Source organism: Staurois parvus, unplaced genomic scaffold (assembly GCF_062004578.1).
Source record: "Staurois parvus isolate SC_StPar_1 unplaced genomic scaffold, SC_StPar_1.0 ptg000172l, whole genome shotgun sequence".
Classification (NCBI taxonomy): Eukaryota; Metazoa; Chordata; class Amphibia; order Anura; family Ranidae; genus Staurois; species Staurois parvus.
The window spans coordinates 4216059-4229085 of NW_028317968.1; the positions used below are offsets into that span (position 1 = coordinate 4216059).

At 40.8% G+C, this 13027-nt stretch overlaps 1 protein-coding gene across 1 annotated transcript in view; it reads left to right on the plus strand.

The window, feature by feature from the left end:
* The first annotated feature begins 5933 nt into the window (after window positions 1-5933).
* MMP28 (matrix metallopeptidase 28) overlaps window positions 5934-13027 on the plus strand; it is a 99720-nt gene continuing 92626 nt past the window's right edge. Inside the window, exon 1 of the mRNA XM_089676597.1 lies at window positions 5934-6511. Coding sequence (XP_089532723.1) covers window positions 6416-6511 — 96 coding nt within the window. The 5' untranslated portion in view covers window positions 5934-6415. The remainder of the gene's footprint in view (window positions 6512-13027) is intronic.

The following is a 13027-nucleotide window of genomic DNA, read 5'->3' on the forward strand; positions in this document are numbered from 1 at the left end:
CCATTAACTCCTTCCCAAACTGTAAGGCCCCCGGGGAAGATGGGATACCAATTGAGGTTTACAAGCTCTATGCTGATACTTTGGTCCAGCAATTGCTAAAAGTGTACCAGACCGCTCTGGAGAAAGGTTGTCTACCTGACTCTATGAGCAGGCCCAAAATTGTTCCATTATTGAAATCTGGTAAACAACATATAGAACCCGTTGTTATAGGCCTATTTTTTGTTACCAGTAGATGTTAAAATATTGGCTAAAATACTTTCCTCCCGTTTGAATAAGTATATTGCAACTATAACAAAGCATTCAATAGCATGGAGTGGCATTACCTCTGGCAGGCACTATACAAATTTGGCTTTGGAGTTGGAGATGTCTTTATCTCCTGAGTCAGATTGTTATACCACTCTCTGGTTGCTTCTATAAAGGAAGGTGGTATGACCTTGCAGCCCTTGCACCTGGGTAGAGGAATGCGGCAGTGGTGTCCCCTATCCCCTTTGTTGTTTGCCCTTTCTGTCGAGCCCTTGGCAGCGATGATTCGTGCAAATGACAAGATAATAGGCTTTCGGTATGGGGAATTACATGAGAAAATAACCCTCTATGCAGATGATATGCTTTTATTCCTGGGGGACTCCAACACATCCCTTAATGAGGTTATGACTGTAATAAATTGGTTCGGCCTCCACTCAGGTCTAACAATAAACTGGGCCAAATCCGCCCTCTTACCCTTGCATGGTAGAGTCTCCCCGTCCTTGTCCACTTTTTGCCCTGTACTTGTAGTTCAGTCATTTAAATATTTATCTATACAGATTTCCCCATCTATCACTGACCCCTGCATACTTAATATTATACCCCTTCACCGCTTTAAGGCCAAAATTATGGTCTGGACTAAACTGTGGCTCTCCCGGATTGGCAGTGTCAATCTCATTCAGATAATCTGCATGCCTCAATTGCTTTACTTTCTTCATATCTCTCCAGTAATAATCCCCCATATATTTTCAGATTATAGATTCTCCTTTGGAAAGACAAATCCTCTAGAAATAAATTTGAACAGCTTCAACACCCCAAGGACAGAGGAGGCGTGGCCTTGTCAAATCCATGGCAATATTATTTGGCTGCCCAAATGCAACATCTCATTGGTGCCTTTACACTAGAGGCCAATACTGCCATCCATCTATCACCCTCTGCTCATTCTTTAATGAGGCACCATATGCAGACCGTGGACATTCCAGGTGCCCTGGAGTCCTTTTTTTAAATCCTATAATAAGTCTTACCCAACATATTCTTTAGTTCAGAAGGTTTGGATCCACGTGAGGGAACTCCAGAGAGTTGAAGGATTCACTGACTATAGCCCTATTTGGCATAACTCTGCATATAAAGAGCTGAAGCCTCTGACATTTGCAGGGTTATGGAAGTTTTCCGTAATGGTCTATTTTATCCTTCTCTGACCTGCAGGCAACCTTCCACCTTCCTTCCACGCCACAGTTCCCCTATCTACAACTTTGCCATGCAGTCCGAGCTTAAGGTCGTATGAGCAATTGGTCACTATCTCCAATATCTATCTTTCAACATGTCCGTTCAGCGGAGGACACAAAGGGGTTTATCTCCAGCTGCTATAACATTTTACTCTACCCATATTTAGAGGGACACTCCTGTAAGGCCAAAGAACAGTGGGAGCGGGAGTAGGCCTACTAGATGAGGAACTCTAGGACGATGCTTTCAAATCAGTATTGCATGGCTCTCTTAACACCAGTCAGGGGCTTTCACAATTATATATTATTTTGTGAGTTCATTACACACCACTCAGGCTTCATCGAATGGGCACTCTACCATCCCCTTTGTGTGCTAAATGCGCAACTGCGCACCTCATCCACCTCCTAGGACGCTGCCCAAAGCTCCACCTCTACTGGGCAGAAGTTGTTGTGACCAGGGGCGGACTGACAACTCATGGGGCCCCCGGGCAATAGGGGATCATGGGGCCCCTATGTCCTTGCCCAAACTCAAAAAAGCCTATGAAAAAGGTACCAGGGGCATCTCATGGAGCCCCCTACTGACCCCGGGCCCTCGGGCAGTGCCCGAGTTTCCAAATGGTCAGTCCACCCCTGGTTGTGACCATTAACATGGTCTTCCAACTTACTGTTCCGGTTGAACCCACCCAGTTCATTTTGGGAATACTAGATGACCTCCCGCTAACAGACTTTCAGAAAGCAGCTGTTAATAGAGCTTTGTTTTAGGCCCGACATCTTATTCTCCAGCAGTGGAAATCGGACAGGGCTTCAACTCATAAAGAATGGGTAGCAACACATGGGAGACACCCTTAGGCTGGAAAAAATAATTTTTTAAAATACAGGATGCCCAAATAAATTTAAAAAACTATGGGAGGATTGGCTTGCAGGTCTGAGCTTTACACCTACTGACTTAGTACTTGACAGGCTTTTGATTTGAGCTTGATAATCCCCCAATGGAGGAAAGGAAGAGAATAGATCAGACCCTACTTTAAAAGTTATTATAGGGTTGGTCTCATGATGCTTGTCCTCAGTATTTGATACTTAGCTTGGTCTAATGTCTGCTTATACTGTTGAATGTGTGAACTGTCTTCTGGATATACTGTGTCTATAGAGCTGTATCTACACTTTGGATCATTATCCTTCTTATTTGTAAAGCTTGTACATGTTTGGTTTACAGAGAACTGGATCCGGAGTGCCACACACAGCGTGCGCTACACTCACTGGACGTCCCAAGGGCGGAACGGAACCAGAAATTACATCAACGCATTTCGCCCCTCCTCCAGGGTGTTATCAAAGATTAAAAAAGGACCAATAAAAGGTATTTGATAACGCCCTGGAGGAGGGGCGAAAGGCATCAACGTAATTTCTGGTTGTGACGTCTGGCAAGTGGAGCGCACACTGTGTGAGACACTCTGGATCCAGTTCTCTGTGCCCATTGTAGTGGTGATCGTGAAGCCCTGTGGGGTGACACTATTTGCAGAACACCTATTGTTTAGATATAACAGATGAATTTCTTTGAAGCACTGAAGCACTGTTTGTTGGGGACTCTAGTGCTCTGATTTATTCTCAGTGCATCACAGCACTGAAGCACTTTGTTTGGGACTTTTTCACTATATCTAAATTCCTTCACATTTAAGCATGGTTTGCGCTGTATTATTGATTTATTATTATTGAAGGTGTTTTTCACTTTGCGAACAGCAGCAACATATTTTATTATATTTTGGCATATATGATTTTTCACGTTAGTGCGGGTATTTAGAGTTACATTTTATGAACCAGGGCTTAGCCTGGAAATTGGTAATTGATTTTCAGGATCATAGAGCAGAGACATAAATAAGGTTTAGATTTCATTCTTTGAATCTGGACTTTGTAATGTGTTTAACAAATTCCCTGGCGAACTGAATCGAGACACATCTGCTCATCCCTACTGAGCATAATACAGGTATATTCTTCAGTTTAAAGTGTTACTAAACCCAGGACCCTGCATTCATATCTGGTCTCCCACAGTACACAGAACATGGAAGTGCAATCATTTTAGTAAATAAAAACTGCTAAATACCTTTTCTCAGCAGAAGTTAAAGCAGTCTTGTGACTTCAGCTGAGCACTGGTTAAAGCTTGAAGGAGGAGTTTTCATTCTCCACAGATTTTCCTAGGAGGCGGTATGACCTCTGACCCTCTGTCTGGACAGTGCTGATTGGCCCTGTGCTGATCAAATTCACTCTCTCTAGCAAAACACACCAAACTGAGCATGTTCAGCTTGCCCCCAAGGCTCTGTTCTATCAGGAGATGGATTGTGGACGGTTGAAGGGGAGGATCAGTGAAGACAGAATTATTATTATTAGGGCTCATTTACACTGCAGCTGATAAACTCACGTTTAGGAGCGTTTTTTTCAGCAGCCCCTGAACTCACCCTAATGTTTTCCTATGTGTCCATGTACACATCGTCGTTTACAGGCAATTGAGTTTAAAGTAATTTTTTTGAATGCAGAAAACGTGCGTTCAGCAGTAGATTTTTTCTGCATTTCAAACGTAAAATGCTTGTAAACGTGTGTAAACGCAGCTAAACGTGGCTACCCGCATTTATAGGCATTTGCAGTTGAATTATTTTTCAACTCTTCCATTTCCAGATGCTGTCCAGAGCCTTTTTTCATCATGAAGAATGCATGCAAAGTGTTTTCCCGGTACTCAAATGGACCTGGTACACCATACTTTGAGGTTTTTCATGAAAAAAAATGTTAGACACTGCTGCAATAATTTCTGCACAGAAATGAGCTGGAACACATCCAAACACCACAAATAAAAAAAAAAAGGACAGCTAATCTCAACAAATACTGCTCTGTCTGCTTCTGCTCTCCTCTATTTCTCTCAAAATGTCTGAAATCGGTAATTTTTTACTGTTTTTCAGTGCTTTCTTGGCATTTTGTAAGATCTCCTGAGGTTATCTTAAAAAAACGCTTCTAAACGCAAACGCTCAAAACACGGTATGCAAACGCAGCTAAACAGACATTTTTTAACCTACGTTTTCCAGCAGTCAGTTTCCATTGTTCAGAAGTGTCCCGTGTACATGGGGCCTTACAAGTACTTATATAGCACCATCAATTTACACAGTGTACGATCCACAGTTGCTCATCTGTTGACCATCTCAGTGAAGAAATTGATCCGCACTACCGCCACTGCGCTAAAATCTCCCTTTATTACATCAACCACAAAAAATTACATCAAGAATACAGTAGGTTTATTATAGGTACTCATATAGTGCTGTCAATGTACGCAGCACTTTACGTGTGTGTATGTGTATATATATATATATGTATGTATGTGTGTGTGTTGTACATTCACATCAGTCCCTAACCCTCAATTCACTATCGCTGTTCTCTAGCTGGTCTGAAACCAATTTTGACCTAAAGTAACGCTTTTTGGATGCCATGGACATTCTCAAGTTTCCAGGCAGAAAGAACAGTAAAAGTGGAGGCAGGGCACAGGACAAACCTGAGGTGAAATGGTTTGATACAGTAATGGAATTACAGATTACAAAGTATTGTGTGTATGTCATGTTTTTACTTTTTTGAATCTCCCGCCGGTTCCGCCCCCTGCGTCACGATGCTCGCAAGGAAGGGAGCCCGGAAGACAAATGCCGGCATTGGCCGGAAGACACGGCCGGAGGACACAGCAGGAGGATATCGGGGGATTGCAGGACAAGGTAAATTACACTACATTGTAATCCCGAGTGTAGCTTGGGGTTACCACTTTTGGTACTGAAAATGAACCCCGAGCCACACTCGGGATTACCGCTAGGGAGGTTAAGGTCCCTAATTTACATTCATACATACACATACTAGGGCCAATTTAGACAGGAGCCAATTCCAGCATGTCTTTGGAGTGTGGGAGGAAACCGGAGTACCCGGAGGAAACCCATGCAGGCACAGGGAGAACATGCAAACTCCAGGCAGGTGGTGCAGTGGTTGGGACTAGAACCAACGCCCCTAGTGCTGCCAGGCGGAAGTGCTAACCATTTAGCCACTGTGCTGAATCCATCATCCTTTTTACACAATGCAGAGGATTAACCCCTTAGGTTCCACAGTGAGTATATCAAGCATGCTTTACTGAAGATACAGACTGATTTTACTGATGTGGGTTTAGTAACACTTTAATTACAAAAGAACAATGTAGCCATGATTTTTTTTCCCCTGATATCTAACTAGCGTTAACATTGGATGCCTATCCACTGCTAGGTTTTGTTTTTTTTTTTACATTATATTTTGCAGATGTGCACACCATTTTTTTGTTTGGGTAGGATCTGCAGTTTAGCTAGACTGATTCCCTGGGCATTACAGGGTTAAGAATCTTCAAAATGATTCATTCTATGAGCAGTATAGAAACAAGTGAGTTTCCTGTGACTGTTCCCAGACTGCAGTTGATTAGCAATGCTGCTTTCACATGGGCTCCTCCTGCCTGCCTAGGGAGGTGCCTGGATCCCTGTAATCAGTGAAGGATGTGTAGCTACATATCCCACTTCTGAGAGAACAGAACTCCACAACTGGATGTCTTCCCATCACAGCTGTTGGACTGCTCACCGCCTTGCACTTCTGCTGGACAGAGGACTGTATTATCATGCTGGACTTACTGATAATGGTAAAAATATGCTGCTTTTCTGATAACTGAAGAAGTCCAGCTTTTATCATTAAAAATGTACACATTCCAGGTCACACTCAAGATTCAATTCAGAGATGGATTTAAATCTCCATAATACTAGGACATGTCCATGAATTTGTACAAATAATAGCAGATCAGGTGGTTTAGGATGCCACCAGCTACTATGCTAAGATCAATTTAGCGTGCTTCTTTAAAGATTGGACCAGTGTGTGCTACAGGAGTGATGGTCGTATTCTAAAGTGGGCTCTGAATCAGTTTGAGAATGAAATCTGGAATTGCCTTCCTACTCTTCCTTCTTGTCATTACTTTGTGCTCAACTATCAATCGTACCAATGAGGAGGCTGTCCACACTGCGCAGGTAAGGAATTGTATCGATACTGCTGCTCCTGGATGCGCATATACCATGTAGATTTATACAATGTTACAACCTAGTACAACCCTTTTTTTTTCACTTTTTTTTTTTTTTTTTTAGTACTTTATACCAAATATTTCTTGGCCCCTATTCTCTATGCATTTTCATTTCAAAGGAAGCCTGCACTAGGGTATGATCCTGTTGCTGACTACCTAAAATTGCTGGTTGTCTTCATAACACAGAGTTACTGACTCCTTATAAGCATACAATGAGTGAATTACTGATCTGGTTGCAAATCAGTGACTCCAAAAATCTTGACTCTGTTAGATAAGCAAGACAGCCAGACAATGAGCATTTTCAGGAGAGGCCAGCAACTGTGGCCTACAGATTTACATTTTAGTTTTGAGTTTAATACCAATTTAGATCCCAAAAAATAATGTATTGCTACTTACTATTCATTAGATGTGATGGCTACATTGCTTTTCTTTTTATCCTTTTTTTATCCTTCTGTTTTCCTCTGGTGCTCTGGCCAGCAACGCATTTCATGTATTAGGGTGCCTACACTCTGGATAAAGGAGGTACCGATAACACCTTAGGACAACAGCGTTGTCATTCTGGGAGGAAGGGAGTGTTAGGAGTGCTAGCAGATTTACACTAACAAATTGAAGCCAGACTCCAGCTAAAGCCGGCCATACATGGGTTGAATTCCAAAATAATTTTCTTTCGAAAATCTTTTTTAAGAATTTTCATTCAAATTTCACACCATTAGTGGGTCACAGAAACAGACGTTTTTCGTGTGACCATCGAATCTGAGTAATCCAGGCATGTTGGAAATATTTTGAAAAATGAACAAATTACGAATCAATGATGGGAGAATCGTGCAAGAAATCTAAACAAAAAAGAAATGAGCATGAGCTGTGACCTGGAAAGAAAAGAAAATTCTTGGCCACGAAAATTCTTTTCTGTAGCAATATGAGGTGAAATTGAAGGCTTGGTTGGTTGAATTTTGAAATCAGTGGTTACTCCATCAGGTTACAAAAATGCAAAAAATTTGTAATTTTCTAAAGAAAATTCATTTGGAATTCAACCTATGTATGGCCTGGTTCACACTAGTGTGATTTCAGATACAACTTGCATCGCACAGAATCGCAAGACAATGGAAATCACATTGCTTTTAATGGTGTCCGTTCTCATCAATGCAACTTGGCATAGAGCGATTTTGGAAAAAGTTCTTGTACTACCTTTTGCTACTCTTGTTACTTTGGTGCAATTCTGGTATGTTTTAGGCTCCAAACACTATACAAACCTTTTCAAAGTTACATCCAAGTGGCACTACATAATCACACTGAAAGTTGGATCAAATTGTATCACAACAGTGTGACCCTAGCCTAACACTTTTTAAGCTGGTACTACAAACTGTTTTTCCCTTTCTGGATAAGGGTTTTTAAATAAAAGATGATCATTGTAAGCACCCCTGTCAGTGGTAAGTGGTTTGTTTTGACCCTCAAACTGCTACATCTGCAAGACAGCTTATTCTGTTGAGAAACAGACTTACTGGCTACATCAGCAGGTGAGAAAAGAAAGAAAATGAAACCAGATGTAACTTTTATTAATCAGTTAGCTGAATAATAATGTTTGCTTTTAGGTTTAAGTCAACAGTCACACCACTGCAATTTAAAATTGCGTGATTTGTGTGCAGTTTCAGCGCAATTTCATTTGCGATTTCTGAAGACTTTATTGCTACTTGTGAATATTTAGATTTGCAGTGCGATTTTTTCCATTATATTTTATGTATGTGAAATCGCAACAAAACTGCAGAAAAAGTAATGCAAGAACTACTTTAGAAATCATGCTGCAGCAAATCGCACATGTTAAAACACTGACATTCATTAGATGTGATTTCAGGTGCAAATTCAATTCACAAATCGCACATGAAATTGCACCGGTTTGAACGGGGACTATTACCACTTTAAGTTGCATGGTTCTTTTAGGGCAATATAAGTATTAAATTCACTTACACAGATATCCCTTAGGTGGAATTGAACAAAAAATTGGGTTAGATGCCTTACTAATAGATAATTCTATAAATACAGGCGTACCTTGGTTTACGAACGCCTCGGTTAACGTAATTTTTGGTTTACGAATGAAAAACCATTGAAAATAATGCTTCGGTTTACTAATTTTTTTCGCAATATGAAGTAACTTTATTTAGGTTTATTGCGCCGGTTTAAGTGCACTTTCTAAAGCATTTTGAACAGATACGACTTATTTTGACTTTTTTCTGACCTCTGGAACGGATTAATTGGTTTTCAATACATTTCTGAATCTTTTTTTAATTGTGTCCCTGTACAGTATTTATGCCTTTAAAGTGCACTTTATAAAGAGTTTTAAACAGATAAAAGACTTTTTTTTTGTTTTTTGTTTTTTTGTTTTTTTACTTTTTTTCTGACCTCCGGAACGGATTAATTGGTTTTCAATGCATTCCTTTGGGAAACCACGTTTCAGTTTACGAATTTTAGCAATACGAAACGTCCTGGAGAACGCATTAAATTTGTAAACTGAGGTACACCTATAGTATAGTATAGTATGGAGGAGTAGGTTTGATCCAGGAGATATATCTGGATGCAACTATAATGGCAAGTACATTTGTTTCCTTGGGTTACACCAGATGTTTTATTTCAATGTCTACTGCACAAAAAGTGTGAGATTTTATTAAAAGAATGATGGTCTTGATTCTATTTTTGAATTCTACTAGCTGTATATTTTGATAGTTGAAATGTATTGAATATTATACAATCATTGCTGCTTTTGCCACACAGTTGAAGGTATACAGTTAGATGGCTGGTGAGTTAGAAAATTTACATTTTTGTACTAGTATGATTGATTTTTACCATTCAGTATGTATGTGGGGGCAATTATGGTAGATATGCAATGTAAAAAAAAATAAAAATCTTAAAGGTCTGCTTTTTAGGATGGGCATTTTCAGCTTGTTCTCAGTTGGTAATACTTTCATTGTCCACTCAGATCAATAGTGTGAATGGCACTGCAATACACAAAGGCAATGTGCCATAACACATGGTAGCAAAGTACTGTGCATTGTGGTGTGCGGTGTTGCAAAACAATGGTGCATGTCCTATTTCAGTCCACATTGGCGCACTGGTAGCCTATTCAAATGAATATGCTGCCTTAACCCAATGCACATTAAAGCATGACACAACATGCATGCAATGAACCCGAAATATCTGAAGAGACCTGCAACAAAGTTTAAAAATGCTTTGTAAAAGCTTGATGTGCACACTGCTCTTACCCCTAGTTCATATTAATGCGGGCCTGGTAGCCCATTCATTTGAATGGGCTGCTGTGTCCGCGGTAAACGCAGGGAAAAGGTGCATGCACCTTTTCCAAAACATGTCTGCCTGGAAACCGCATGGTCTTTTTGACAATGCGGCTTTAGTGCGGCTCCCATACCCACGATCGCACTGCGGGATGAGATGCATGTGGGTGCCATTCAGAATGAATAGCACCACCCACATCTCGCAAGAGAAATGTGTTGTGGTTGCAGCCATCAAATCGAGTCGCATTGATACCTGAAAACTGCCCACAGCGTGCAAGCTAGTGTGAATCTAGTTTGGCACATAGAGTAGTTAGGGCTGATTTACTAAAGAAATCAAGAATCTTCACACAATAAATTGTGTAAATATTCACTCAATAATCTAAGCATGTCCAAAATCCGATTCCTGTTCACTTGCTGAATACTAAATCATGTGCAGATTGAATAATTAAAAAATTATCTGTCTGACAAGATTGCATAATTGAAGTGATTATTCACACAATTTTTGTATGAAGATTATCAACTCCTTTAGTAAATCAGCCTGCTGGGCTGAGGGCAATTTACTTTATAGGCCTATAGCTGTTGACTATATTCTCTGTCAGGATGTTGACCCCCATGGCACTTCTCTGGAGATTTGGCCAGCACTGATGGGGGTGGTGGCTAAGAAGTGCCCCCTGGATGAGTCCACTGAGTATGTGATTTATTTTTGCCTTTTTAAAAGGCAAGCTGATTTGAAACAGTACAGTTGATGATGACTTATAACCAAATACGTTGCACAACTGTTAGCAGTTAAATTTTGATGTGATCTGAAAGTGATGAACTAACAAAAAACATACAATGGGTCTTTTCTCACATATATGTGCAATGCATATGTCAACAGATGCGCTGAGGAATTTGCAGTATGTGCTGAGAATATGCTTTGAATAACTGGATTTATCTATAAAGAAAGTTGCAAAGAAATATGGCTAAGCCACAAATATTAATGCATACAAAAGAACTAAATTGTTCTTTAAACAATGTTTATTTGCTAAATGTTATGGATAGACCTTAAAAGCATATTATTATTTTATTTTTTTTTATTTAGTATAGGGTAGATTGTTAAAGCTGAACTCTAGGCAGATTAAAATAAAACACATTAATCTTTAATACATCATAACATTAAACTACTTTTACATGTTAGCAGTGTCAATACTTGAATTTGACCTGGTATCAGCAGATTGCAGTCCCTGTATAGCAAAATGTGTGTGCAAGGAAAAATTCCTACAGTGAGCCAATCGGTGCTGACCTGACCAGAAGCATGCGGATAGGAGGATAAAAGAGTGACAGAGATGAGCTCATTGCTGTGCTGCTTCTCCTGTCACTTTCCAGTTACAGGTTGGGGTGGATCCAGGATGACCTGGGACCAGAGGAAGTGGGTTAAATGATGCTGGACATCAGACTGAGGACATCAGACTGAGGACATCTAGTGGCATAAAAGTGTTCTAGGGAGACATTTCTGGATTGAATGTTAATATTGCAGCAAAAAAATTTTGTGCTTTTGTTTTTGTTTGTTTGTTTTTTTTGTTTTTATGGTAACTTTCAATGGACTATTCATTTGTATCTGGTTATTATTGCCTGGAGTTCCAACTTAAAACATTTATGTTCCCTAACCTGTTCCTGCTAACCATTTCTACCACCCAGCATTTTTGATTCAGCAAACATGAACATAATAAAATAATAAGGTAACATTTCGCAAACAAGTGGTAAAAACTGTCTATTGCAGGAGCGGACTGACCATTTGGAAACTCGGGCACTGCCCGAGGGCCCGGGGTCAGTAGGGGGCCCCATGAGATGCCCCTGGTACCTTTTTTTTCATAGGCTTTTTTGAGTTTGGGCAAGGACACAGGGGCTCCATGATCCCCTATTGCCCGGGGGCCCCATGAGTTGTCAGTCCGCCCCTGGTCCTTTGATGATAAGTCTAACACTGGCAGTAAATATCTCCTTTTGTATTTAATCCTGAACTGTAGGCATATATAAGACATAAATGAATGCAGTTCTGTAGTTCTGTATTCATTATTACATCATTAAATTGCAAGCAGTACAGCAGAGCTCAATTGGAGAAAAAGAAGCGGCACAAAGATAATTGTGACAGGAGGAGAAAGTAGAGTGACAGATGAGCGCATCATCCAGTCTTAGGCTGGTGGTGGGTACAAAGCAATCTGAGCTCAGATAAAGTGGGGTGTAATCTGTTTTCCATCCATTCCTTTTATGACTATTTTAGGCAATTATTTCCAGTGCATGTGGCTCCGGTGTTTAAATGCAGGCGGAGGGCACAGGTGCACTGTCCAACCCCACTGCCACCAGTCTGTCAAACTATGAGAGGCTGGCAGTGGCTGGGCTGTACAATCCTGTTTGTTTTCACTAACCTAGAACAAGCATGTAGTCGATGATAAGCCAAAGTTTGAAAAGACTCTTTGGGTGCCATCCTTGTAGCCTGCAACTGCAAAATCTGTTCAGTAATGTCCTCTCCTTTTACATGCATGTACCTATACATTATTTATTTTACTAGAAAATCCATGGTAAAAGCACTTTTGGCAGATAAACGTGGAGTGGTTATAAAGCTTCCTTTTTTTAATAACAAACATGTTATACTTACCTGCTCTGTCTAGTGGTTTTGCATAGCGCAACACCAAACCCCCTCTTCTGTAGTCCCTCACCAGTGATTTTGTCTCCTCCTCCTCCCTCCTCCCTCCTATGGCAGCACTCAAGCAGGCTTAATCCTGAGCCAGGCTGTGTGAGTCCATAGTCACACACAGCATTGCTCAGCCCTGCCCCCTGCTTCCTTCTCACAGGAATTTACTGACATCAGCAGGAGCCAATGGCTGCTTCTGAGTCTCCTGTGAGAAGTGAGAGAGCTAGCACAGCACTGCAACGAGATCAGGCTCAAGTGTGATTTTAAGTGGTGGCTAGGGGGGCAACTTTTTTTTGTTTTCTTTTGTTATCTTTTTAATGCAGAGAATGCCTTAAGGTAAACTTTTTACATTTATAACCACTTTGAGATCAAATCTGCTCGTGATCACATGTGACACTCCTGACCAATTAATAACAAGCGTAGACATGCACATTGTGTGTTGGGGCACACCCTAAACCATGGCCAGATCTAGGGGTGTACTGGGGGGGGCTGTGCCCCCCCCCGATTTCATTTGTGCCCC